Source organism: Labrus bergylta, chromosome 3, assembly GCF_963930695.1.
Source record: "Labrus bergylta chromosome 3, fLabBer1.1, whole genome shotgun sequence".
Lineage (NCBI taxonomy): Eukaryota > Metazoa > Chordata > Actinopteri > Labriformes > Labridae > Labrus > Labrus bergylta.
The window spans coordinates 1,317,576-1,343,843 of NC_089197.1; the positions used below are offsets into that span (position 1 = coordinate 1,317,576).

General features: G+C 43.4%; 1 protein-coding gene across 4 annotated transcripts in view; it reads left to right on the forward strand.

Annotated features, from left to right (window-relative positions):
- The first annotated feature begins 3,104 nt into the window (after positions 1-3,104).
- The window catches only part of LOC110000872 (A-kinase anchor protein 13), a 124,644-nt gene continuing 101,480 nt past the window's right edge, over positions 3,105-26,268 (forward strand). Inside the window, exons 1-2 of one of the 4 annotated variants that reach the window (XM_065952438.1) lie at positions 3,105-3,510; positions 23,194-23,237. In XM_065952438.1, coding sequence (XP_065808510.1) covers positions 23,205-23,237 — 33 coding nt within the window. In that variant the 5' untranslated portion in view covers positions 3,105-3,510; positions 23,194-23,204. The remainder of the gene's footprint in view (positions 3,511-23,193; positions 23,238-26,268) is intronic. The other 3 variants (XM_065952439.1, XM_065952440.1, XM_065952441.1) reach the window with 3 other exon arrangements.

Here is a 26,268-nt window from a genome sequence, read left to right on the forward strand (position 1 = left end):
AACAAAAGTCTCACATTGGTGGTGAAAGTACAGAGTAAATGGAAACCCTGACTCCAGAACAAGCTTACGATTGTTAAGGAGAAGTAGAATGTAAAATCTGGTTTTAACAAAAAAAAGAGATAACATACCAAAACTGTTTGGTATGTTTACAAAACTTACTACAATTTCATTTAAACATAGAGAAAATGGTCTAATGTTCATTAGAAGCACAAACATATCCTTACAATCTGTCTCAGACATGTCAGTTTATAGCTTAAAGGTGACATAGCCTCCTCTTCCTCTTCAGTGTAAATAAGTCTCAGAGCTCCTCAAAACATGTGTGTGAAGTTTCTTGTTCTAAATCCACTCTGATCCTGTATTTGATCATGTCTATAAACCCCTCTATTTCAGCCCTGCTCAGAACAGGCTGTTTCTGTGTCTGTACCTTTAAATATGTAAATGAGCTGTGTCTGACCACGCCCCCTCCCTGGAAGGGCTTGGGTGTACTCGGTGCTTTCTCTCTGCATATCCTATTGTTTACGGTGAGAAGGCAGACTCAGAGGGCAGAACAAACACCTAGCTGTGGGAGTGTCACCCACCTGGGGGAGGGGCTACTGCCCTTTGTGATGTCATGAAGGGAAAATCTGCACACAGAGACTCAGCTCAGAACTCTCAGAAGAAGCTGTTGCTTGGTTCTCTAACTATCTTAGCAGTCGGTTGCAGCGCATTATTATATCTGTCCACAGGGGTGTGCCACAGGGCTCTGTATTAGGTCAACTTTTATTTACCATTTATGTGAATAATCTTGGTCAAAATGTGTCAAATGCTACGTTACATTGTTATGCTGATGACACTGTTGTGTACTGCTGTTCTGCATCTCTTGCACAAGCTGTTGAAAATTTGCAAAATGCCTTTGTTGTCCTTCAAAATACACTTCAGGAACTGAAACTTGTTTTAAACGCAGATAAGACCAAGCTTATGTTTATTTCTTTTTACCAGATCAAAGACCAGGTCACAAAATGAACCTGTGCTTTCTACTGTTGAAGGAAAGAGGATTGAGGTTGTCCACTGTTACAAATACCTGGGGATATTGATTGATGACTCCCTTAATTTTAAACCACATGTACTGTGTCTGGTGAAAAAGCTGAGGCTAAAACTGGGTTTTTATTTTAGAAACAAGTTGTGTTTTTCTTTAAATGTAAAAAAGCATCTTGTCACTGCAACTTTTTTACCTGTTTTAGATGATGGTGATCTCTGCTCAGTGTCTCCACATGGTTGATACTGCCTACCATGCATCCTTGAGGTTCATTACAAACTGTAAAGCTCTGACTCAGTGTGAGTTGTACTCTCGGGTTGGATGGCCCGCTTTGGCGACCCGTAGGCTCATACACTGGTACACCTTAATCTATAAGGTCTGCTTCCTCTCTCTGTGTTTTTAGCGCAGAGAAGTACTGGACAGTATTCTTTGGGTTCTCAGGACCTCTTCATGCTCTCTGTCCCAAACGCTCAGACAGAAATTGGGAGGACTTTTGGGTACTCTGCACCCTCATAAAGGTTGTTTGTCTGATACAGACAGAACACTCCAGTATTTCTTGTTAATGAAGGCCGGATGGCCTAGTGTGAGTGCACCCTTACTTACAGAATATTTTATAGGGTGTTTTTAAAGAAGTTGTTGAAAACTTTATCTGAAATATTCATGTTAATAAGAACAACAACTAAAAACATTTAAACTTAACTTAAAATAAACTTTATCACACAAAACCAGCAGTAAGAACTAATTAACTCTCAACTGAAGTTAAAAACAAAAAGAAAAAATTTAAATTAAAAACTAATGTAAAATCTAAAACTATAAAACATTTGTGTCAGAGTGAGTGAAGATAATCTCTCACTGTTTAATGTTCAGCAACACGTCAACTACAGAAAACGTAGCCTACAGTACAATCACTCAAGTCAAAGTACACGTCTCTGTCACTTATCCAACAAATAGCAGCTATGACTTTCAGGCTTTGAGCTTTGCCTTCAAAATAAAAGCACAATAAGTATTTACCAACGACATTTGGCTTCAACATGTGGGACATCTAAAGTGTCCTCATCAGGCCGCTGTGAGTCTGCTGGTGTAGTAAAAGGACTCTGGACTCTGTTTTCACACACAAACAAAGACTACCTAAACTTTAAAATAGCACCAGGCATGTACCTGCCTTTATTGTGACAGGCGTCAACACAAGACTTTTCATTAGTTACTCTCCAACTAAACTCAGCGAAGACCAGAAAGATTATTTCACTGTGCACACATTCAAACTAAGGATATGAATTAAACAAACTAAATGACAAATCAGTCGTCAGGCCAGTAATAGGGACGGGGCTTTGAATTGGGATGGGTCTTTATTTGAAGTTTTACGGTATACCTAACAACACAAGCTAAGACATTAAAGCCGCCTAGAGCAAGAACATGTAGCCGTCTTCTGCTAGTCAGTTTTTTTTTTGACAATTACAAGTACTCAGTGAAATGAAATGTTGTTCCTCTATGGACTGTGAAGCTATGCCTTACCATAATCTACCACAACAAGCCAATATTGATATTTGCACGCTTCATGCAAGCGCTCCCGAGTGCACATCCAGCACTTTTCTGCCGTGATTTTAGAGTTAAAGCTAATAGATGCAGATACTAAAATGTGCAACTACTAAAAATAAACAGCTACTGTTAAAAAAAAAATACTTTCTTAATGTCTATTGTTGACACTCTTTCTAAGCTTCCTCCGATTTTCGTTGCTCACCAAAATTTCTCGATTTCCGACTCGTAATTCTGACTTTTTAGAGCCGCTCATAACTTTTTAATGCGGTAAACGCGATATTTCCGAGCAGCACTTGAAGGCACCATGAGTAAATATCGATGTATGTTTACGTGTAAATTTGTATGGGGGGGGGGGGGGGGGGGGGGGGGGGGGGTAATTGTGTATCAAAGGGGGTTCCTGCAGATAAAGTTAGTAGCTTGTGGAAAGTGAGGTTGCTGCCTTTAATGTGAAAATCCCAAAACGGAAGTTGCTACATTTTCGCCAGCTTCATTTTATGACTTCAGAGAGCGACACTTTCTCCTTTCATCGGTAACAAAAAGTTAACACATTTCAATAATGTAACCAAATATGTCCCTTTAATGTCTTTGAGTTTTCTGACGTCACGCTTTAAAGAGTTTCTCACTTCCTGTCAGTGTGACCATGAAGAACCCCCACCGGGCTTTCAGTCCACTTCAGAGTCCCTGCAGACTCCTCCCACCGAGTTGTCCAGGGAAACACTAACAACTGTAAGAAAGTGCAGACAGACAGATCCTCCGGGTTGTGGAGTTTCGGAGCGGGGACTCTGGTGGCTGTGAGACCCACGGCGACGTGTTTCTGTCCACAAAGTGTTTTATTATCAGGAGGTTTCAGCCCACGCTTCAAACTCTTCACGTCCATTAGAGGATTATTATTATGCGTCCTAAAGCTGCTTCTCCTCCACACCGACCTTCTTCTTCTTCTTCTTCTTCCTCTGCGTAAGGTAAGAGGAGCCGCGTAAAGTAAAGACTGGAATGAACACCCTGTCTCCACGCGGGTTTATCCCACTCCGTGTGCGTGTTTTGCGTTGTCTCTGAGTTGTTAAATGGCTGCTGCGGGACGCTGCGTGTTAACTTGTTGCTTGGTAGCCATGACATCCTCTCTCACAGCCTGCAGGGCCGATGAGGGAAACTTCTCACGTTTCTGTGAGCGCAGAGACACGCAGAGGAAAAAAAACCCTCCTGAAGAGATGTAAAGTGATCCCACACAAAAGCTTTCAGAGAATAACACACCCAGTATATTCAAACTGGAGAGGATAAAAGAGAGCAGGACAACACCAACTCTGCAGGTCGTGTTTAGGGGATTTAAAAGCTTAAACGTGTCTATCTAGGTGTTAAAGGGAGGATCATCCTATCACATGTTTAGAATTATTATTTGTCATTTTTTTAGTCACTTTAAAGCTCGTAAAGTTACAGAAATGTGTTTCCCAACATGCTCAATAAGAGAGGACTGTAAAGCTCCCTGTATGATAAACAGATACATGATCAATATGTTGATAACATGTCAAGATGAAGATAATGAAAAGTCAATGTTTGACAACACAGAGAGAGAAGTGTCTCTGTTTTTCTTTCATCAAGGAGGTTCAGTTGCACAGGCTGGTTTTTTTCTTCTTCTCAGGAAAGTGGGCGGGATGTGCACACATGTGAGGGAAACAGTAGCCTACTAATTCATTTACACTCGCATGACCTCACCCACTCCAACACGTTCAAAGGGCAAGGCCTGTAAACATGGACGCCCTCTTTAGTGTTGGAACACACCCCGTGGGTTTGCTCAGAAGTTGCATCAAGGAGCACATCCTCTTCTTCACTTCCACGATCGTATTGGACTGTTTCCCTGATTCAGTGTGAGTGTGTGTGCAGGCTGCTCAGTTTGAAGAGAAAAGGGAACTCTGTCTTTAATAATCCAGTAATTCAGTAAAACTATCTTCTGCCTCAGAGTCGACACTAATCTGACAAAGTGATTGTGAGCTTTATGCTGCCACAAAACCAACAGAACAACACCCATGATGATGATATTGAATCACTGGATGGATCATAAACTCAGAAGAAAAAAGGGAAGGTGCAGCAAATATGATTTGAGGATGCAGAACCTGTTTTATGACGAGGAAATGTTTTCTTATCTTCTGTCAGAGAGAACGACTTATTGAGATGCGGTAGACAGGAAGTACATTTACCTGATTATTGTACTTAAAGGTCCAATCAGGGAGGTGTGTAGAGAGTGAAATAATAAAGTGACCTCACTATCTGATCATTAAGGAAACATGCTATGTTGAAGTGCTGGCTTCTCTGACAACAATGCAGCAGCCAGTATGTCCTCCTTCTAACTTTAGATTCTGCTCCTGAATGCTCTGGATTTGTTTGGACCAGAGAAGGTAGGCGCTTTTAAGACACGCCCCCACACGGCCCGTTTTGGACGCCCCTCTGTTTGTCAGATATGAGAGCAGTTATCAGGTCAACAGGTGTTGCAGCGATGGAAGCGGTCAAGAGAAGTGGTTCAGATAGAAGTGATTGTACCCGACCTAAAAAGCCTCTGCATGTTTCTAATAAGCTCCACGAGCAGAAACGTGCTCAAACTAGGATCAATATTGGAGATGCTTTTGAAAAATGGAGAGAGGTTAGAACACAGAAAGGTTTACAGACCCATGCAGAGCTGGATAAACACTGAAGCTTCAGAGTCCACCACATGGTGACCTGAGTGAGCATCCACTCTACAGAGGAGGGGGGGGGCAGCTCTCTATGATGTTTAGAATCTGGACTGCAGTACCCATTTTAAACACTAGGCGCTACAGTTACATGTTGCTCCTTTAAGTTGAGTATTATTTGGAGACTTATGACTCCACTACATTTCTATGAATGTTGAACGTAGAGCAGCGCAGAGCTAACGTCATGAGAGCTGTTGGTGCTAACAGTGCTGCAGGAGGAGGAGCTTCATCAGAAGAAGAAGAAGAAGAAGAAGAAGAAGAAGAAGCTGCACACTTACAGAAAGGCCTCACACCGACTGAAATGTCTGTTTAATAAAACGTGAAGGCTGGCTGACATTTTCTCATCAGGAATTATTGGTTCTTCCTTTTATTTTGGATCTGTAACATGAGAGTTTAAAACATGTCAATAATGTTTTCTAAATGAACGAAGCAGACTCGAGTTCCTGACTTCACTCATGCATCATGAAGTAACTGAAGTCATAATCTGACTTTCCCTTGTATCAGAGTCATCTTTGACCAGGAGGATCCAAACTCTGACTCAAGTCATCAAGGTGTTTACTTTGTCCACGGCCCTCCAGTAAACCAGTCTTGACTCCTCGCCCTCTTCTTCTTCTCTTTTTAAAATAAGGATCCTTTTCTTTGCTGTCATTGAGACGTCTTGCAGTCAGTGCTGACTCAGCGTATCTGACTCGGGGCAGCTTAGTCATCCTTCCTCTCCGTGCCTCCCTGTGGACACTCTCCTCTGTGGGACGGGTTCTTTAAGAATCAGAGTCTCTGCCTCTGAGCGGAGGCCAAGTATTCACCGTCCTCGTGTTAGAACTGTGCAGGCGGTGAGGTGACCGTGTGAAGGGAGGACATACCTCTGTCCTTCCTGGAACACTTCTGAAAGGTGTGGCTGGTTTACAGTATCATCTCAGATCGCTAATCTTTAACTTTATGTGTCAAATGAACGCTGTCTGAGTTTCTCAGTTCTGAGCAGTTTTAGTATCGGCTGCAGAGACACTCAAACAACATATTTCAGGTTTTATATAAACAGTGTGGATTTCTAAGAGAAGGTTTTAATGAATCCAAAAAATGAAATGTGTCTCCAGAACGTGATCACACTGACAGTTATGGCAAAGTACAGTTCACTATTCAGTATGTTGATATGGCTTTTTCGGACAACAGGAACTTTTTTCGCCACGAGGATTCTGCTGGCGGAAACTCCATGATTTCTCATCTTCACCGAGCCGGTGATGAAGTGATGGAGGAGGATGGGCACAGCGTCAGCCGTGTAATTAGTCAGTATTATTTAGTACAGCGTGGAGGCATTAGAGGAAGTCTTCCAGGTACAGCGTCTCCATGCAGCGCTCTCTCAGGGACGGCTTGTTGTTTGTCTGGGAGGCCGACCGCTGAGTTCTCCTGCTGAGACTCATAATAAAGCCTTGACTTAGTTTCTGTTAAGACTGGAATCCTCTCAGCATGCTGAACAGCAGCTACACTCATTGTTCCAAAACAGTGGACATTTCTGCAGCTTGGTGTCCCTCAGAGTCGACTCCCCTTTTCTCCGGGGGATTATCAGGGCTTCAGACTTTGTGGTTAATCGTGTCTGTGTCTGTGCTGCTGGAACAGATTTTGTACTAAAGCTTGCAGCTTTGCCAGCGTCTGTGTTGTCTTAATGTAAAGTTAATGATCTTAACACTCTACAGTCTGCAGCAGGTAGACACAAGGGGGCTTTCAAAGACCATCGGACTTCACCTATAAGGACGGGACAGGTTGTAAATTCAGGAATGTCTGAAATAGGTCGACTTGAAGTTACATTGTTGGGTCATTTGTACTTTTATTGGATATAACAGATGAAGAAAGAGACAGGAAATGCTGGGAGGAGAAAGCGGAGAAGACGTGCAGCACAGTGCAACGAGGACTTCAGCCTCTGTACATGGGGCGCTAACCGGCGCCCCTAAAACAAACTTCTCATAGTTCTTAGAAACTATACAACATGTATCCAGTCATAGTTGTTGAACTTGGATTTCAAATAGAGATGGAACTCATCCGATCTAATATCTGTATCTGGTCCGATATTGATGTAATTTACGTATCGGATATCGACTGACGGTGTCGATCAAGGTCACAGGTCAAGAAAGACGGTCGGGCACTTTAAACATTCTCGTACAGTCTCACTCTGAAGACGTTCAGACTGAACTGTAAGAAGTGTTTACAAATCGTCTCCATGACGACGCTCAGACGAGATGGGCAGGTCCTATGTGATCAAAAGTTCAACTCTTACACTTCAGTGTGAAAGTTTTAATTTGGAAAACATGACGGCTGTTGCTGCTTCCTGTTTGTATGAGAAGCCAGAACAATGCAACGCCGGGTTTCCTCACACATAATACCAACAACAACAATGACATTATTATTAGTTATGATATTAAAAATATCGAAACCGTATTTGGTATATGTATCGCAATCAGATCAGAACTGAAAAAAAGGGGAATGGTGCATCTCTAATTCCAAAATCCTTGAAAACATGACTTTTGGCCTCGTCCTCATGACGCCCCCTCTGGCTGCCAAGTCGACCTCCGCTCTCTAGATAATCAGACCGGATCTTGTAATAATGCATCGAGTATGATCATAAGCAAATGTCCTACAGCAGCGCTCAGATTTCATTCACACATCATCACTGTGAGTGATTGTAACAGTTCTCTATACGGACAGACCTTAACCTTTTGTGTGCAGACCCACCACGAAGCAATCCCAAAACAAACAGCAGACGGCTCAAATACAAGCGTGCAAATAGAAACCTGCAAAAACTGGATCGTCAGGACGGATGGGCTATTTACTGTCGGGTTCAAAGGTGTCTGAGGAAATTCTCCTCGTGTGTCTGAGCTCAAATCAGATTTCAGTTTGTCTCCAGGAGAAGTTTCCCACCTGTGAGTGTAATCCAGCCACTCGCCGTTTTGGGAGTAATAACATCGAGCAGGCCGCTGAGTATCCGTCAGCTCATCAGGTGCTTCAGCTGAGAGCGGTGAGGCGGGGCTGAACCTCAGAGTAGTGATCTGCAAACTCCATGCTCTGCTCATTCTGTGTCTGTGTCCATACACCATGTGTTATTAAGGTTCAGTGCAGATCCATCCACCCGCTGCCACTAGAAGAGGATTTGTGCTGATTTTAAACCTCTCACATGGAGGAACTGAAATAACTTTAAAACTAAGAAAATACAAACTCCAGCAGGTCTGCTGACAAATCTTCTCCCGTCCAGAGATTCCATAAATGTGTCCCACCTCATTTGAAACAGGGATGTTGTGGTTCAGAGTTAAAATCTTGACCCCCTCAGGTTCCAAAATACAGGACATCACTTTTTTTATTTTTTATAAGAGCTGAATGAAACTAAAGTAAATGTTTATGTACGAGACGGGGAATACTATGCCTCTGTGATGCTCTTTAAGATCCCTGACTCACATTTCAAATACTGTCCTGCTCCACTTTTCAGAAAAAGGCTCAAACAGGCCGTTTGGAGATTTTCCCTTCATGACATCACAAAGGGCAGTAGCCCCTCCCCCAGGTGGGTGACACTCCCACAGCTAGGTGTTTGTTCTGTCCTCTGAGTCTGCCTTCTCACCGTAAACAATAGGACATGGAGCAAGAAAGCACTGAGTACACCCAAGCCCTTCCAGAGAGGGGGCGTGGTCAGACACAGCTCATTTACATATTTAAAGGTACAGACACAGAAACAGCCTGTTCTGAGCAGGGCTGAAATAGAGGGGTTTATAGACATGATCAGATACAGGATCAGAGTGGATTTAGAACAAGAAACTTCAAACACATGTTTTGAGGAGCTCTGAGACTTATTTAAACTGAAGAGGAGGAGGAGGATATGTCACCTTTAAAATGTCCATCAATCATCCTAACCCCCAAAAATGATAAACTGAATTGTACAATAAAGAAATGCAGCAGATAAATCGACTTCTTTAATCAGAATCGTTTTTGCACGCTCATCATGTTCTTGTTGCAGATTTGATTAGAATCTGTGATGATCTTTTCTAAAGTAAATGAAGTGAATGTTTTTTTCAGGCCTGTTACAGTCGATATGTTCTGCAGGCACAGAGACATGAATATATGAAAATAATTACCAGTCGTCTCTGTAATGTTCACCAGATGTTCCCCTGGAATGAAAACGCTGGAGGTTGAGCAGCTGTTGACCATGCTGTCTCATGGATTTTTCACATCAACACAGAAACGCTGTTCTCAGCCTTGACGCCCGCTCTGTGTATTATCTCGGCAGAACACATGACAGGCTGATTATTTGATCACCCTGACTGATACACAGAGTGGAGTCGTGTCTATTTGCCCGTGTTTTAAAACATAAGACCCCGTGAGTAAAGGGTGTGTTTTGAATGCAGAGGCAGGAAGGTACCACAGCAGACACCTGACCCGCGGCCCTGCAGGCTCCGCCCCTCCCCTGTGACATCAGGGCTTTGATCTGCCTACTGTCTGTGTTAGCACAAAGCCAAATTTAGCTCGGTGTAATCAGTGTGGTGAGCGCTCGATGCCCTGCTGTGGATACCTGCTTAGTATAAACACACCTGCTCTCTCTGAAGGACTTAACCATGAATCGAACGTGCACCTGAAGGAGTCCGCACGCTTCTGTTGCCTCGGACTAAACTGCGGGGTAAGGATCCCGTCGATGCATCTATTGGCCTGCTTTGTTGGCTTAAACAGAAGCTTTAAAAGTTCCTCTGTAGTTGAAGAGAAACATTAAAGTCAGGTGTTTAAAGGTTTGTGATGATGTGAGAGTTTAATGTGTGAAGTAATGGTTTGATTTTTAAAGCTTTTCTTCTTTGCTTTGATAATATTCCCAAAGGGGTAAAGTATGACTGTGAGGCAGCTCCTGTGCTTAGCAACACCTGGCTGATAACGCTTCATGGTTTTTAATAACAACATGTGTGCAGAGGAGGTTCTTTATTGGCTCCAGTTTATGAGACACTACAGCTTTTCATGGACATTGTTTGTGAAACTTATGGATCAAAACCTTCCCCCATGTGCAGAAAAAAAGACTTCATGGAAGCACTATGCATGTTTCCTTGGATGATGTTTGTTTTGTTCAGGTTTTAAACAAACATTCATAGAGAAGGTGAACCATTTGAAGTGTGATCTGCTGATCTGGATGTGTGATTAAGGTGTGCACTGTCTCTTTAAATAATATAAAGCACGTGTCAGAAGTGCTTAAGTGATAAGACCGGATCTTCCATTGGGTATATCTGCAGTTTAATCTCATACTTACAGTACGGTAATGTTCTTAAACAAGTCGTAGTTACATCAGTATTCTGATCTAAAGATCTCGTCTTCATCTCTGTGAGCAGAACGCTGGCCGCTTGACTTCAGAAGGTCAGGAGGACTGCCCCTGAAATCCTCCAGATCTGGTTGTTCACATGCACCTCAAAGCAGGAGATCATACACCTTTTTGGATGTAACAGGCTCCCGTTGCCACATGCATTACGTGTAATAATTGTTTTGTTAGCAGCACAGTGTTGTTGTTTGAGCATTAGAGCTCTCCTTCTTGCAGCACGTCTTCGTCGCTGCAAAATTCTAAGAATCGCATCATAAAACGAACGCTGTATCAAACGCTTTTGCTCCTCAGAATGTTCTGCAAACATTTGGAAACTTTATGAACCAAATCAATACCAGGACAAACGAGTGCAGCACCCAAAGATCTCCTTGATTGTTTACTTTCACAATGCGATTACCGCTTCACCCCGCCCCCAGACCTTTTTGTCCAATGATTGAACGACCTTTGCACTCATACAGGTTTTGTTTACAAATTCCTCTTACGAAAAGTTCTATGTGAAAACGAACCACACCAATCCAAAAACACTTTATTTGGTCCAGAAAAAGAAAGCAAATTTAAAGGACTTTCCCTGGTGTGAACACACCCTGGGACTTTGTATTTCTGTTGCCATGGTAACTAAACTGGTATTGATGGTTCTTTCTGTGTTCGGCCTCTAAAATACTGAGTAAAAACCACACAGGTTTCTTATCCTCATGGTACATTTCTAGAAATCCCCTGATGTTATTTAAGTGCCCCGTGTTTGTGGAGATGATTGTTCTTCAGAGAAGGAGAATGAGAAGTGACAATCTCCTGAAATATCACAAACATGACACTTCCCCTAAATCCCCTGCTGGGGGTTAAAGGTTTGAAATTTCACACTTCTGCAAAAGACTGCGTTCTTAATTGTTGAAGGATTTCTAAAGAAGTAGAGCACGGGTCGGCTTGAGTCATCCGGTTTGAAGTGTAACAACGTTGGAAAGACCCCGGAGAGGTCAGCAGTGTGTCACAGGGTAAACACACACACACACAATCAGGCGCATACTTCTGGGTAATTTCAGAGTTTCTGATTGACAGAACATACACGCCTCAAACCTGAAGTCTAAACCCGGGGATGGGGGAGGAGGGGTCTGGATGTTTGGTGATGGTACTTACAGGGGCTGTCATGATACCAGAACTTAAAATATGATATGATTTGAGTAAAAATCCAACAATATCAATACCCGTTTGATACTACAGGAACAAAAACAGAAGTCTGAGTGTGCACTTTTGTCCCAGTGATGTGTCTGAATTAAAGTTGATTTGTAAACTGATGTGATGTAACCAGACAATAGACATCATTACTGCAGTAGGAGGGTAAAGGTAATCTGATCAGACCTGCTGTGAGTTTTCCTCGGTCGGGGATTCTTCAGGCTAAACCACTTACCTGCTGAACGAGACTAACAGACACTTTCCTTTTCTCAAACTCTGATGTCTCCATGCCCCTCTACCTCGTCTCTCTGCTGCTCTGCCCTTTATCTCGTCTCTCTGCCCCTCTACCTCGTCTCTCTGCTGCTCTGCCCTTTATCTCGTCTCTCTGCTGCTCTGCCCTTTATCTCGTCTCTCTGTCCCTCTACCTCGTCTCTCTGCTGCTCTGCCCTTTATCTCATCTCTCTGCTGCTCTGCCCTTTATCTCGTCTCTCTGTCCCTCTGCCTCGTCTCTCTGCTGCTCTGCCCTTTATCTCGTCTCTCTGCTGCTCTGCCTCATTTCTCTTCTCCTCTGCCCCTCTACTTCGCCTCTCTCCTGCTCTTCCCTTTATCTCGTATCTCTGCTCCTCATCCTCGTCTCTCTGCCCCTCTGCCTCGTCTCTCTGCTGCTCTTCCTTTTATCTCGTCTCTCTGCTGCTCTGCCCTTTATCTCGTCTCTCTGCCCCTCTGCCTCGTCTCTCTGCTGCTCTTCCCTCTGCCTCGTCTCTCTGCTGCTCTGCCCTTTATCTCGTCTCTCTGCCCCTCTGCCTCGTCTCTCTGCTGCTCTTCCCTTTATCTCGTCTCTCTGCTGCTCTTCCCTTTATCTCGTCTCTCTGCTGCTCTTCCCTCTGCCTCGTCTCTCTGCTGCTCTTCCCTTTATCTCGTCTCTCTGCTGCTCTTCCCTCTGCCTCGTCTCTCTGCTGCTCTGCCCTTGATCTCGTCTCTCTGCCCCTCTGCCTCGTCTCTCTGCTGCTCTTCCCTTTATCTCGTCTCTCTGCTGCTCTTCCCTCTGCCTCGTCTCTCTGCTGCTCTGCCCTTGATCTCGTCTCTCTGCCCCTCTGCCTCGTCTCTCTGCTGCTCTTCCCTTTATCTCGTCTCTCTGCTGCTCTTCCCTCTGCCTCGTCTCTCTGCTGCTCTTCCCTTTATCTCGTCTCTCTGCTGCTCTTCTCTCTGCCTCGTCTCTCTCTGCTGCTCTTCCCTTTATCTCGTCTCTCTGCCGCTCTTCCCTCTGCCTCGTCTCTCTGCTGCTCTTCCCTTTATCTCGTCTCTCTGCTGCTCTTCTCTCTGCCTCGTCTCTGCTGCTCTTCCCTTTATCTCGTCTCTCTGCCGCTCTTCCCTCTGCCTCGTCTCTCTGCTGCTCTGCCCTTTATCTCGTCTCTCTGTTTCAGCTTGTTTCTTATTTTACACCCCCGGGGGGCCGAATGAGTAAGCGCAGCAGGCTGACAGTGAAATGTCACATCGATTATTTCATACCTGCGCCGGCTTTCTCTAAATAAGTCGAAATCACATTTCTCACTTCGCTCACGCCCCATCACGCTGCGGTGAGAAATTGGATTGTCGAGTGCAGCTGAATTCAAGTGTCGTTTAAATCGCCCTGTTTATTTTGGAATATGTTGAACATTTACAGACGGGCAAAGGTTCACTCCTGTGTTTATCTCGCTGAGGTTTCGGGGACCAAAATTTAAGCACATTTCACTTGAATCTCTCTGATGGGGGGTTGCCATGCCGACAACATAACAGAAAGTGTTATTTACATCAGAAAAAGTTTGACATTATAGAAAACACGTTTGTCTTCACCTCAGACGAAGAAGATGATGAGCCGTCAGCTTCCCCTTTTTGATAAAGATGGCGCCCTCTTAGTTTGTTTTTTTTTTTTAACGTTTTTTTTGTCTTTTTTTTGCCTTTTTATAAACATTTTTTACAGTTTTTTTTTGCCTTTTTTACATTTTTTTTCTCTCTTCTACTGTTTTTTTTTTTTTTTGCCTTTTTTACATTTTTTTTCTCTCTTTTACCGGTTTTTTTTTTGCCTTTTTTACCGCTTTTTTGCCTTTTGCCATGCTATTATAATTGGATGTACTCAAGTATCAACAAACTTTGGAGCCCGGTCCACTTTCTGATGGACTGAAAGATACAGATGTAGATAAATAAATAGAAAACATAAACCTGTGACGATTAGTAGAACACACAGTCCTACAGCTCTCGTGTCTTTGAGTCATAAATACCACCAGGCAGCTTAGAAATAGAACTTGTTTATTTTATTTGCACAAAGTCAAAGTCTATAAAAACTGGTTTGAACAGGTGAGGTATCAGACTCGGGGATGAGTGACCTCCTTGAGGCTCTGTTAGTTGAACATACAGACGGGACAGAAGTATCGACCTCTGTCCCTAAAAGTTGAACTGTTCCTTTAAGAACTTCCACAGAGGGAGCACCTCATGGTGTGGAAATCGAGGGGGAGGGGGCGCTGATCAAGGCCCAGGCCCTGATTACAGGCCAGCCCCCCCTGTGTGCCTCACAATAAGATAATGCTATCTGGGCCCACAGGTATTTGGTTTCAAGTGGAGGGGGGGCGGGGGGGTAATAACTGTCACCAAACACTGAGGAGACCTTTCATCCCCGGGGCTCTGCGCTCTCTGCCAGCGATTGTGAGCGGCTGTGCACAGAGGCAGCTTTTGTGTGGCAGCCGAGTGAGGTCACATCACCACCACGGCCTCATATCTGTCCCGAGGGACAAAAGAAGGGTTTGATTAAATCAACCAGCCGTGACTATCTAAATAGAAGTCAACATGTGGCGTCCGAGTCTTGTTGAGGAGGTGACGTTGTCGTGAGTCATTTCTCCGTTTCTTCAGGAGAGCAGAGCTGATAGTGAACCTTACAAACAACCGTGCATGGACCTTTTTTTTTTTTTACCTCTGTGTTTTGGACCATCGGGGATATGAGCCTGTTGGAGTGGAAGGCCTGTAAGTGGGTGGTTAAGAAGGGGGGGGGGGGGGGCAGCAGAGGTTAAACAAACATCTGAGTAAAACATCAAACCCTGCTGAACCTCATTCAGACACATTTAAAGTTACATATTGATTTGGGGAAACAGGCCGCTGGAGTTCTTCATGAATGTGACAGATAAGGCCCCGGAGAGTTTCTGCTCTTGAGTCAGACGTTTTGCATTTTTAGAATCAAACCTTTTTTTAAAAACAGAAAAGACTAACTGGCTGATCAGACAGTTTAAAGTTGTTCAGATGGATGAAGCCCTTCTTTATAAAGACGTAAGAGAGGGGAGAGACATGTTTGTAATCACAGAAGTAGAGCAGGTGAGAGAGGAGAGAGAGAGAGAGAGAGAGAGAGAGAGAGAGAGAGAGAGAGAGAGAGAGAGAGAGAGAGAGAGAGAGATGAGAGAGAGAGAGAGAGAGAGAGAGAGAGAGAGAGAGAGAGAGAGAGAGAGAGAGAGAGAGAGAGAGAGAGAGAGAGAGAGAGAGATCTGTGTGAACGCTCTAATAGATTTTCAAGTCTAGTTCCAGATCCATAAATCTCCCTGATCACTGATTTGTGATTGTAAATATTTAGTTGATAAGTTAACATTCCTCCTCCTCACCAAGGTGTGATAATGACCCTGTAAATGAATTAAAGAGCGATGCCATGCAGCGAAGGGGCACGTAGATTATGGTTGTAGGGCGGACACTCGTGCGTGAGACCACGCTGACGTTTTAGCTTTTCAACACTCAGTCAGGTATTCACTGGTTCCAACGGCAACCGAAGTGTCCTGGCTGTCCCCTTACTTACACGCGTGTTTGTTTTAGGAGTTTAAGGAGATGTGGTCTTTGCACGGGAGACTCTGATGGTCCTGGTGCTGACAGAGATGATTGTGTTGATGCCATCAGGAGCCTCCAGTCACCTCTGATCTACTCTCTGCTCACTGGGCTGAAACATTTGACTTTGTTATGCAGGCCACAAGGTCAAGATATTATTTATATCAGCTGGATGTTTTTTTGAGCTCTGCTTCACTCTAAATGATCTTTTTGTCATTTAATAGATTGTAGGTCGGTTCATGAGGTGTGCATGTTTCTGTCTGTCCCACCTTCGTTTCAGTTTCAGCCTGAGGAGATACTTCAGCAGAAAGTGAAAACTGTGCAGGATTTTGTTTTGATATTGTCTGAATAATCTGATATTGTCAGAGTCGCTGGCCATGTGTGCTTCAGAATCAGATTTGGGACGAGAGCTGGTCACTTAGATTGGCACATTCTCTGCAGTGTTGAAAAACATGCTGTGTCTCATCATAGCTGCTTTCATACATGCACTCCTGAAAACTTCAGGTGGATTGCCTCTGAAATCCTCCTCTCCCCACTGCACCTCACAGCGGAGGCTACACCTGTCAGTTAGGAGCAGTGATGGGTGGGTGGGGGGGATCTCAGGAGGCAAGACTTGCATTGAAGACGTGGAGAAAATTCTGACAGTTTAGTGCAAATCTATCGGCCTTTTTCAGTCTGCTTTGTGCAGAAGTGTTGTAACTAAGCTTGGCTGTCATCACGTCTTTGTGCATTCATATCGATTCTGCAACTGTAATAATGGCGTCCCAGTCTGTGAGGTCACATTGTGTTTCGGCGTTGAGGAAGCACTATACAGCGCAGCAGGAATGAGTCCTAAAACCAGGAAGTAAGTTAGCATGTTAGCTCCATGGGGTCTAACGTCTAAAAGTCAACGGGGATTTTGAATGTGTTTGTGGTTAGACTCCTGAAATAAGGTCTGTGGTTAACACAAGCTGAAGAGATGTTGGTGTTTTGTTAGAGCACATAAACTACGTTAGGTAATACCTCCACTTGTGAAGTTTGAAGTTTTTACTCGTCTTTAAAAAGGCGGTTGCTAACAAGCGGCTAAATGTGACTACAGTGGTTGTCGGGGTCATTAAAGGTCATCACGCCGGACACAGAGGGCGGGAACTCTCTCACTAGTCTGAGATGTCTCCTGTAGGTTTAATCTTTAGGTTCAGGTGAATATTATGTTAGTAAACTATTTATTAAGCTACGTGGATTAGTTTATCGGAGATCGTCTGAAGCATAACGCTAGTGATGTCACAATCATCCCACCGTGGTGTAGTTAGCTTGTAGCATAACGTTAGCTTTTTACTTCTGTCGGCCGCATTAACGCTTCAAACATCATAAAAATGGCGTTCACCTGTGAAGATGATCCTGCTGAACAAAACGCCTACGCTTCAGAAACGTGAGTTTAACACAGAGATTATTTATTAATGATCCAAAATCCAATGAAAACATCCCAGAGGAGGATTCTCATTAGACCCCCATGGAGATGCTACTTCCTGGTTGGCCTACAAAAATACGTCATATGGTTTGTTCTCTATGCAGCGGGAGCTCCACACACACACACACACACACACACAGCGCTGTGCTCCCCCGCTGACTCAGCTGATCCTGTCTCTCCTCTGTAACCTCTGCAGACGGTAGCTGTTTGAGCTGTTTAGAGTGCATGAAAAACGTCACACACAAAGTAAATAAACGGGTTGAAACAGCCGTCTGAATATGACTAATAAAGCACTTCCTCCTACAGGAAGCTGTGCAGGGTAATTAATGTTGAAGAAAGGTGTTTTTGTTTTACCGTTTTCCATCAAAGGAACTCGTTTGTTTTCCACTGTGGGGGAAATGTAAGAGATATTATGATCTGTTGTGTTTATTTCCTCTGCACAGACAACCTTCAGGTTTTATTCTGAGAATACAGCCGTGTAGGAAAATGTCACCTCATGGTGATAAAAAGAGCAAATAAAGCTGCTCCTGTTGCTTTACTGGACTCATTCTGCTGTTTACTCGACTGTGACATTTACCTCTCTCTCTGTCCACAGAGGATTATTGAATGATGTGCGATGACAGGGCGGGTTGAGTCCGTCCAATAACGAGGATCTCTCTCTCCTCAAACACAACCTGTTAGTAAAGTGTTCAGTGTGAGTGTGTGGGAATCCTGATCGTCAGAGGGTGGAGGAGACGGCCTGATTAATGACTGCTGAAGCTAATCCTGTTCATCCTTCCATTCACGCTGCAGTCACATGGCTATTATGGCTTATTGTGATAGCCTGGGGGACCTGCGGACGCCATAACACGTCCATTCACAGCCGGGGCTCTGAAAATCCCCCGCGCCCTATCTCAGCAATGAGGGGCTTTTTGTCTGCTGATTCATTGGTCCGTTCTGTACACTTAACGGGGGCTGTGATGCTTCCACTTGGAGGAGAACATTTTGGTTTTGAGCAGCGGGTGAAAAACATTTTCTGCCATAATGGAGACGCTTTAAGGAGCTCAGCTGAAGGCTCGGTGTTTTAGGTGGAGTTAATGGATTGTGTAATCTCTGTAAGCAGGTGTCGGGTGGCCGAGGGGTGAGCTTAAGGGATGTGATTCTTCAAGGTTCTTTTGTTACCGCTGAAGGGAAACTGAGTTTGGTTTGAATCTCTGAAACACAAAGATGATGCACAGATCGTCTTAACCCCGTCTTATTTAAAAGAAATGCATGTTTTTGATTGGCTCTCTTATTGTCTGAGGATACAGGGCTCACTCGTCTGTGCAGTCAGGTCTGACTCGTTAATGAGGACAAGCCACAAAGATCTGAACATGATGAAAACCTTTTGATTAGTCAGGGGACACATTTCCTTATCAGGGGGGCTAACTAGGCTAACTAGCTTAGCATGAGAGTGCAAAGGAAGTTATAGCTGGACAGGACGCACAATTGAATGACTCGGGTCCAGATGATTCAGGCCGGTTCAAACACTGCCTTAAAAATAACAAAGAGTGACTCATAATTTCACATGACTAACCTGTAATACTGCTGTGTCATCTTTTTAATTACTGCTACACAATCAACGCTTCATAAGCACCAGCGTGTGTGTCATAGAGCAGCCGCCACCAAACAGCTGAGCGTCATGTGATCACTCAAACATCTGAATGTTTCTCTCTTCACTCTGAGCGTCATGTGATCACTCAAACATCTGAATGTTTCTCTCTTCACTCTGAGCGTCATGTGATCACTCAAACATCTGAATGTTTCTCTCTTCACTCTGAGCGTCATGTGATCACTCAACATCTGAATGTTTCTCTCTTCACTCTGAGCGTCATGTGATCACTCAAACATCTGAATGTTTCTCTCTTCACTCTGAGCGTCATGTGATCACTCAAAACATCTGAATGTTTCTCTCTTCACTCTGAGTTTCTCCTCCAGCCTCCTCGTATTTATTCTGCAGAAAGTCAGAGTGAGCTGATGTGAGAACACAGCAGGATATAATCAGGAGAATTCACCTGGAGCCAGTGGAGGGGCCAGTGGAGGGGCCAGTGGGAGGGGCCAGTGGGAGGGGGTGGTGACCTTTATTCCCTGTGATCGCTGAACGACCATAGACTGTCTGCACGCCACCTCTACCATCTCCGTGCTCTAATCAACCTGCTGCTGCATGTTTCCTGTTCTCCAGGATGTTCTTCTCCTCTCTTTAGTTCAGGAGGATTTCAGAAGCAGAAATGATCTAGATATTTGCAGAGGTGCAGTTGTATAACCATCTCTCTCTCTCTCTCTCGCTTCCTCACATATTTTTTGCGGGAGTGTCTCCACAACGCTTTTACAGGAAACAGAGAGAAGAAGTATCTGACCCTACTGTCTCTTCAGAGCGTAAGGCAAAATAAAAGCATCAGAAATAAAGCTTTTGTGCAACAATCTCTTCTCTAAAGCTTGAACATGAACGTGGTCTCATAGTCGAGTGTATCGTTGCATACCTAATATAAAGTATGATATCATTCTGCATGCAGACTGTGCAACAATTACATCGACTCGGTCGGACACTCAGGTTATCACGTTATCAGGTTATCTCCCCCCCGGATGAGTCCAGCTGCAGACTGAGCTGCCGGCTGTGAATGTGCGGAGGATGTAAAGCAGAGAGAGGGAGCACACAAACCGTCGCTCTGTGAATAAATGTTATCACCTCCTCACACCTTCCTCATGATGCAACAGGTGAAGGTCACTCGCTGGTCTAGAGACGTGACGTGATGTGAAATGTCTGAGAGCTGAACACCTGCTGCAAAAAGTCAACAACCATGTGGATGTGAGCGGTGGAAGCACGCTTGACCCCGCTGCATGTACAGAGAGGTTTTTAATACAGAGAGGATAACAGATGAAACATCAAAATATCCCAAAGCTGAAGAAGCAGCATGTCGGGGACTTGATGTGACAGCTTCTCACTCAAAGTCATGCATGTGGTGAGAAGAAGCTGGTCTCTGGCCCAGTGCACTTAAGGCAAGAGGATTAGCCTCCAGAGTATTATTAGCGCTCCTGATTATCCCCTTACCTGATCCGCCTAATTCTCCCTGCAGCCGATTTATTTAGCAGAAAAGAGGAAAAAAAAGGTTTTGGATCGGCCGGCAGAAAGTGAATCGCTTCAGCGCTCCGTCGAGTCCAACATTGACTCCTTTGCTGGTTTTTTTTACCGGCTGAACTCATTAGGTTCCTGGCCTTTTTGTCGCAGCCCCCCCCCCCCCCCCCCCCCCCCACCTCATGTGATTAATGCACTGCTGACCACTGAGGCCAGCAGCGAGGACTTGTTCTACTGCCAGGGAACAGCAAACAAAAGAAAATTGTCTCTGCGAATAAGTGGAGAGAATGCAAGCTCTGAAAGCCGCCCGTTCCCCCTGACTCGCTGATGAATGCAGGGCGGACCAATATGTCTTCAAGAAAGTTCAACAGAAAGGTTTCCCAATCCATTTGTCTCTCCCCCGTCTTTAGCTTTAGTACGTTTGTTTGGATGTAATTACACACCCGCTGCTTCTGACCCCGTGCCCAGAAAACGGCTTTGACTTCTGCGTCCCAGACGAGGAGTAGGGATTCAAACGTGAGCATGAGGCGCTAAATCCTGTTAGCTGATCTTCCCGTCATAGAGCAACATGGAAGAGGTGTGTGTGTGTGTGTGTGTGTGTGTGTGTGTGTGTGTGTGTGTGTGTGTGTGTGTGTGTGTGTGTGTGTGTGTGTGTGTGTGTGTGTGTGTGTGTGTGTGTGTGTGTGTGTGTGTGTGTGTGTGTGTGTGTGTGTGTGTGTGTGTGTGTGTGTGTGTGTGTGTGTGTGTGTGTGTGTGTGAGAGACGGCCAGGGTCAAGCTTAACTATCACCTTGTCAACAACGATGTTCTGATGCTGCGACAGCCGACTGAAAGAATTTATTCAAAACAAAAACTCTGTTGTCTTCTTCATCCCACCAGAACACGGAGTACCAGGGGGTGTCACGGCTCAGTTTGTACCTCGGTTTATTGGGTCACGATTCTGTATGGTTTCAGTTCAACAGGAGAAAAAGCAACCGATGAATATTTCTAGGTTTCTCTGATTGAGTTTGACAGAGTGGCCAGGTTCCAGTTTGTTCCATCTTTAGAACAACTTGTGATAGTTGGTGCAGCATGTAGTGTTTTAAACATGAAACAAAATGATGCTTAATTAAAAGCAACACAGAAATGACTCAACCTGATTCCAAATTACAAATAAATACAAAATAAAATACCAGACAAAATATTTTAATTTTAATTTTAATTTATCTAATTTTTAATTGTATTTATTTATTTTTTTAATTTAATTTTTATATATATATATATATATATATATATTTTTTTTTTTTTTTTTTTTTTAAATTATTTGTAAATTTTATTTCATTCAAACAAACAATAAAGTTAAGAAAAACATACAAACAGAAAATCTCAAATTTTAAATGAAGACTAATCTTATAATATCTGCCCCTCTTTCACAAAGCATTGATTAAAACAAAAAAAACCAATAAAAATAAATTGGCTGCAGGGAAACACATATGATGCTTTTAAAGGAGCTCAGACTGCAGGACTTTTAAAAATCATTGTTATATCTTGCAGTGTGAGCATGATGAGATTATACAGAAGATGATGTGCTGGGATTCTCATTCATGCTCACAATACGAGAAATGACAATAATGACTCATCACAGACTGCAGGATTTTATTAAAGTTCATCGTGCCTGGCGGAGAAACGCACCACCTCACATGACCTCGTGTAAACGATGGATCCGGAGGGTCAATATGTGATTTTAATGCTTTGTGCAGAGAGGAAAAAAACACTTTAAAAAAACGACTGTGTGAAAAAATGTCGGGAGAGACGTGGACAACATGGGATGTGTAATCTTCAGTGAGAGCTGGAGGTCAGACTGTAACGGTCAGATTCATTACAGTTGTTCAACGCCGGTTTCTTCTCTCTGCCGGTCGCCTTTAAGACCGTCCACTTATTACTGTGCTTCTGTGTCTCTGACCGGTTATTGTAGCCACACAAAAATATCAAACAGCACACACTCACAAAAATTGAATACTGGATGCTGGACAAAAAAACATATCCAAAGGCAGGGAAAGTGTGTGGCGAGGGCCTGAGTGGTTCCATGTGATGATCGTTCTTATTAAATGTTAATTGGAGCAGCTTCTGGTGTGTGGACTTTAGTCTTTCTCTGTCGTTTATATCAGCCACACACGACTTCCTCCAGACCCGTTCATGACGTACTCATCGAGCTTTTAAATGAAGTTGTAGGTTCATAATTTACCCGACAGTCCTGTCTCAGTTTTGGGTCGTGCTGGATGCAGACGTGTGTGATTTGTTTTTGTGCAGTCTTGTTATGACTCCGTCCACCTCTAGGGGGCGTGCCCCACAGTTTGAGTCCAGGTTAGTGAAAGGCAGAAGTAACTAAAACGACGGTCAATATCGTCCTTTTTCTTTTTGAAATAATAATGCCCAACACTCCGTCTGACCCTGGACTATTTCAGCCTGAATTTTTTTTTTAAAATAAAATAAATAAATAAAATAAAATAAAATAAAATAAAATAAAATAAAATAAATAAATAAATTAATTAATAATAATTGAAATAAATAAAATAAATAATAATAATAATAAATAAAACTGTTAAAAGCTGAAACTGAAAAACTGTTACCTCCACCATAACTCATTATTTATTTATTAAAACTGAATATAATAATAATGAATAATATGTCCATGATAACAAAGTGCAATATTGAAACAAACAGTGCAATAATCTTGAAAATGTGTATTTATATTCCATCTGACTCTTATTCCTGTAAATATTTCTTGTACCTATTATTGATATTTCTGATACTGATATTCCTATTCTATTTGATTCCTATTTTTATTTCTATATTTCATTATATATTTTGGAGCAACTGTAACGATTGAATTTCCCTCTGGAATTAATGAAGTATTTCTGATTCTGAATCATCTCCTTTAATTTGATGTTTGACGGCTTGTTGTGAGGATAAAAGATAAAAACAACTTCCTACATGAACTCATTATCTCGTTGGTATCGTTCATTACATCGTTTGACCCCATGGAACAAAGTGTAACCTTGAATGTTTTCTTCTCTTTCAGAGTCCAGGGACATGAAAGTCAACCCTCAGCAGGCTCCATTATATGTAAGTCTCAGCATCACACACACTTTCTCTCTCTCCTTCACTCGTCCGCCCACACAGGTGTTTCCACTCTGCCTGCACCTCCTGTGTGTGTGTGTGTGTGTGTGTGTGTGTGTGTGTGTGTGTGTGTGTGTGTGTGTGTGTTGCCTTCAAAATAAAATACAGACTGCTCCTTCAAAATAAAACACAGTCTTCTCCTAAAGTGAAGCTGCTCCATTGTCCCTTCTGGGCCTCCGTACATGTGTGGTGGTGACTGTGTCTGCAGAGACTCTGTCCTCTCACTGGATTTTACTGTTCTGATTTGTTCTGGTTGACTCGGGACGTTTGTGGGCGGAGCTGGTGTGTTTCCTCCAGCCAATGACAGCGCAGCAGGTGAGTTTAGGAGTGGATACAGTTCAGTGATTGGACGAGATTCAAAGCGGTGAATATGACGGACGAGGACGTAGCAGCAAAGAAGAGAAAATATAATGAGAGTGAGGAGAAACACCAAGTGGATAAAGATCGTTCTGAAACGAGGGTGAACCTTGTGTTGTCTTATACCCGTGGACGTGGAGTTGGTCTACTTCCTGTTGGACAGGAAGGTGATGAACACCGACCGTTAGCTTGTGCTAGCGTGCGTTAGCTTGCAGTGTAGCTACAAACAGTAAACGTACACACTGTGACCTGCAGGGGGCGGGGCTTCTGGGGGAGTCATGTCAAAAGGCTGTCAGGTTGCAGAGAGAATACTTTGACTCTATTCAGAGTCTCCTCTTAGTTTATTGTTCTGGGACATTCCCCCCCCCCCCCCGGAGCAGAGTGTAGCCTCCACCCTGCAGAGGTTCTCTGGGTCACCATACAGAGCGTGTTACTTCAGGTGAGGGGGCCACTTCTACTCTGAAAGCTTTGCTTTGTGGCTCGTGTTCCCGGTTGTCATCGAGGCAGATCTTTAGAGTGCACCTCTCTGAACCCAACGACCCCGACAAACCGAGGACATCAGGACCCCGACAAACCGAGGACATCAGGACCCCTCTTAGTGAACAACGCCTTCATGCTATCAGCTGGAGAGACAAAGAGCTCAAAGAACACAGCAGTTATTCAATGTTTGACAGTTTTTAAAATACTTCTGATACCAACTGAGTCTACATGGACCTGAGTATCCCGGTTCTGAGTGTGATCCTGGTTCTGATCATCTGCAGGATCTGGTGTTATGCTCACAGAGAAACCTGGTTCTTCATCTCCCTGTGGACGTGATAAATACTCACATCCTGCTTTCTGATTGCTGCATCTGATCTGTGCAGGCGTCTGTGATGAACCCAAACCGCTGTGATTTAGAAATCTGACAAACATGATGCAGATATCTCCACCTCATGTGCAGCTACGAGAAAGAACTCAGTGTCTCCGCCTCTCCAGGTAGATAGATAGGTAGGTAGGTAGATAGGTAGGTAGATAGATAGGTAGGTAGATACTTTATTGATCCCAAGGGAAATAATAAAAAAAAAAGAAAGAAGTAAGACGCTCTCGTTGACGCCGCCATGTTTGTTTTGCTGACTCATCACTTGTCTATGAAGGTCGTCTGCAGCTGTCAGGAACTAAACAGGAAACTGTAGCATGTATGACGCCTGGACCCGGATACTGAGTTCTCCAGGTAGCAACATCAGGTCTCTGTAATCAGGAGATGATGTTTACAGTCTAAAAAACGGTGATTCAAACCGGGACATCAAGTCCATTTAAATGTGAACCCCCTCCCACGTCAGACATGGAGTACTTCACACTGTGACGGACTTATGTCAATAAGTAACTCAGGCAGATCTCAGGGAGTGGGACGTCCTGAGATTTTCAGGAGTTTATGTGTGATATCATGTTGAGTGAGTGTGTGTGTGTGGGGTCGCTCTAACACCAGTGAGGAAGACACACAGGAAGTAAGACGAGTCCGTGTGTTTGCAGCTCACACATTAACCAACCAGACAACCTTATCTGTGAATCACAGTCTGACTGTTCAGAGGACCGGGGCGGGGTCGTCAGGCCTCATTAAACCTCAGATTTCAGACACTTGAAACAGCCACTCTGAGTGACAGAGCTCACAGGGGTTAAGTGCAATACAAGTGTGCCATATTAACCTTAAAAACAAAAAACAGTGTCATTATATAATGTGAGAAATATGTGTGCAATAACCTCAGGTGCAATAAGAGATGTAGAAAGTGGAGACAAGAAAACAGATTTATATTTTCATTTCATTGTACAGTGTTCCATTTGTTATTCTTTTTGTATTATATCTTTAATTAATACTTTTCTTTTTTTCTTATAATGTTTTTCTATTCGATATATAATTTAACTTTTTTGTAGAAGCTGACTCAGGGAGAAACGCACAAAAATTCCAATGTACCTGTCCTGTCCTGTTTTATTCTATTCTATTCTAAGTAGTCTGCTCCTTATTGTAGGATAGGCTCTAAAAATGCACGGTAAGAAGACTCTGCAGATCCAGAGCGACTGAACGAGACCGGTTGGAAGTCGACATTTCTACATCAGAAACAAGCAGGAAGCCAAAGTTCAAGGCCTCGGTGTTCTCGCTGTTTAACGTTTGGCATGGTGATAACTCCAGATGAGGAAGTGTTGCGTAAAGAAACTTAGAGAGGAAGTCGGAAAGGTTGCATGTTGTGACTTTAGAGAGAGATGTGTTGAAGCTCTTTTAAAAACAGTGACAGAGAGGACATGTTGTTGTTCTGAGAGCGTGTAAACATGCTATTTACATTCCTGGTGTTCAGCGGACAAATGTGTACCAGAGCACCTTCCAATGAAATGAGCAGGTAGAGGTTCACTTGTGAAGACTTGTGAAAATCAGTGTGCGTCTTGTGATGACAGATAAAACACAATTCTCTTTTTCGATTCTCTGTTTTTTTTTTTTAATTTTCAAAATCCAAAACAAAAAACGCCGACCAGAATTCACATTTTTAGACACTTCAAATCCATTATTACCCCTTTAACTTTTCTGAAGATGATTTCCTTTTTAATGAAGATGGAAATCACAGGAACAAAATGTACTGCTTCACACTGAAAC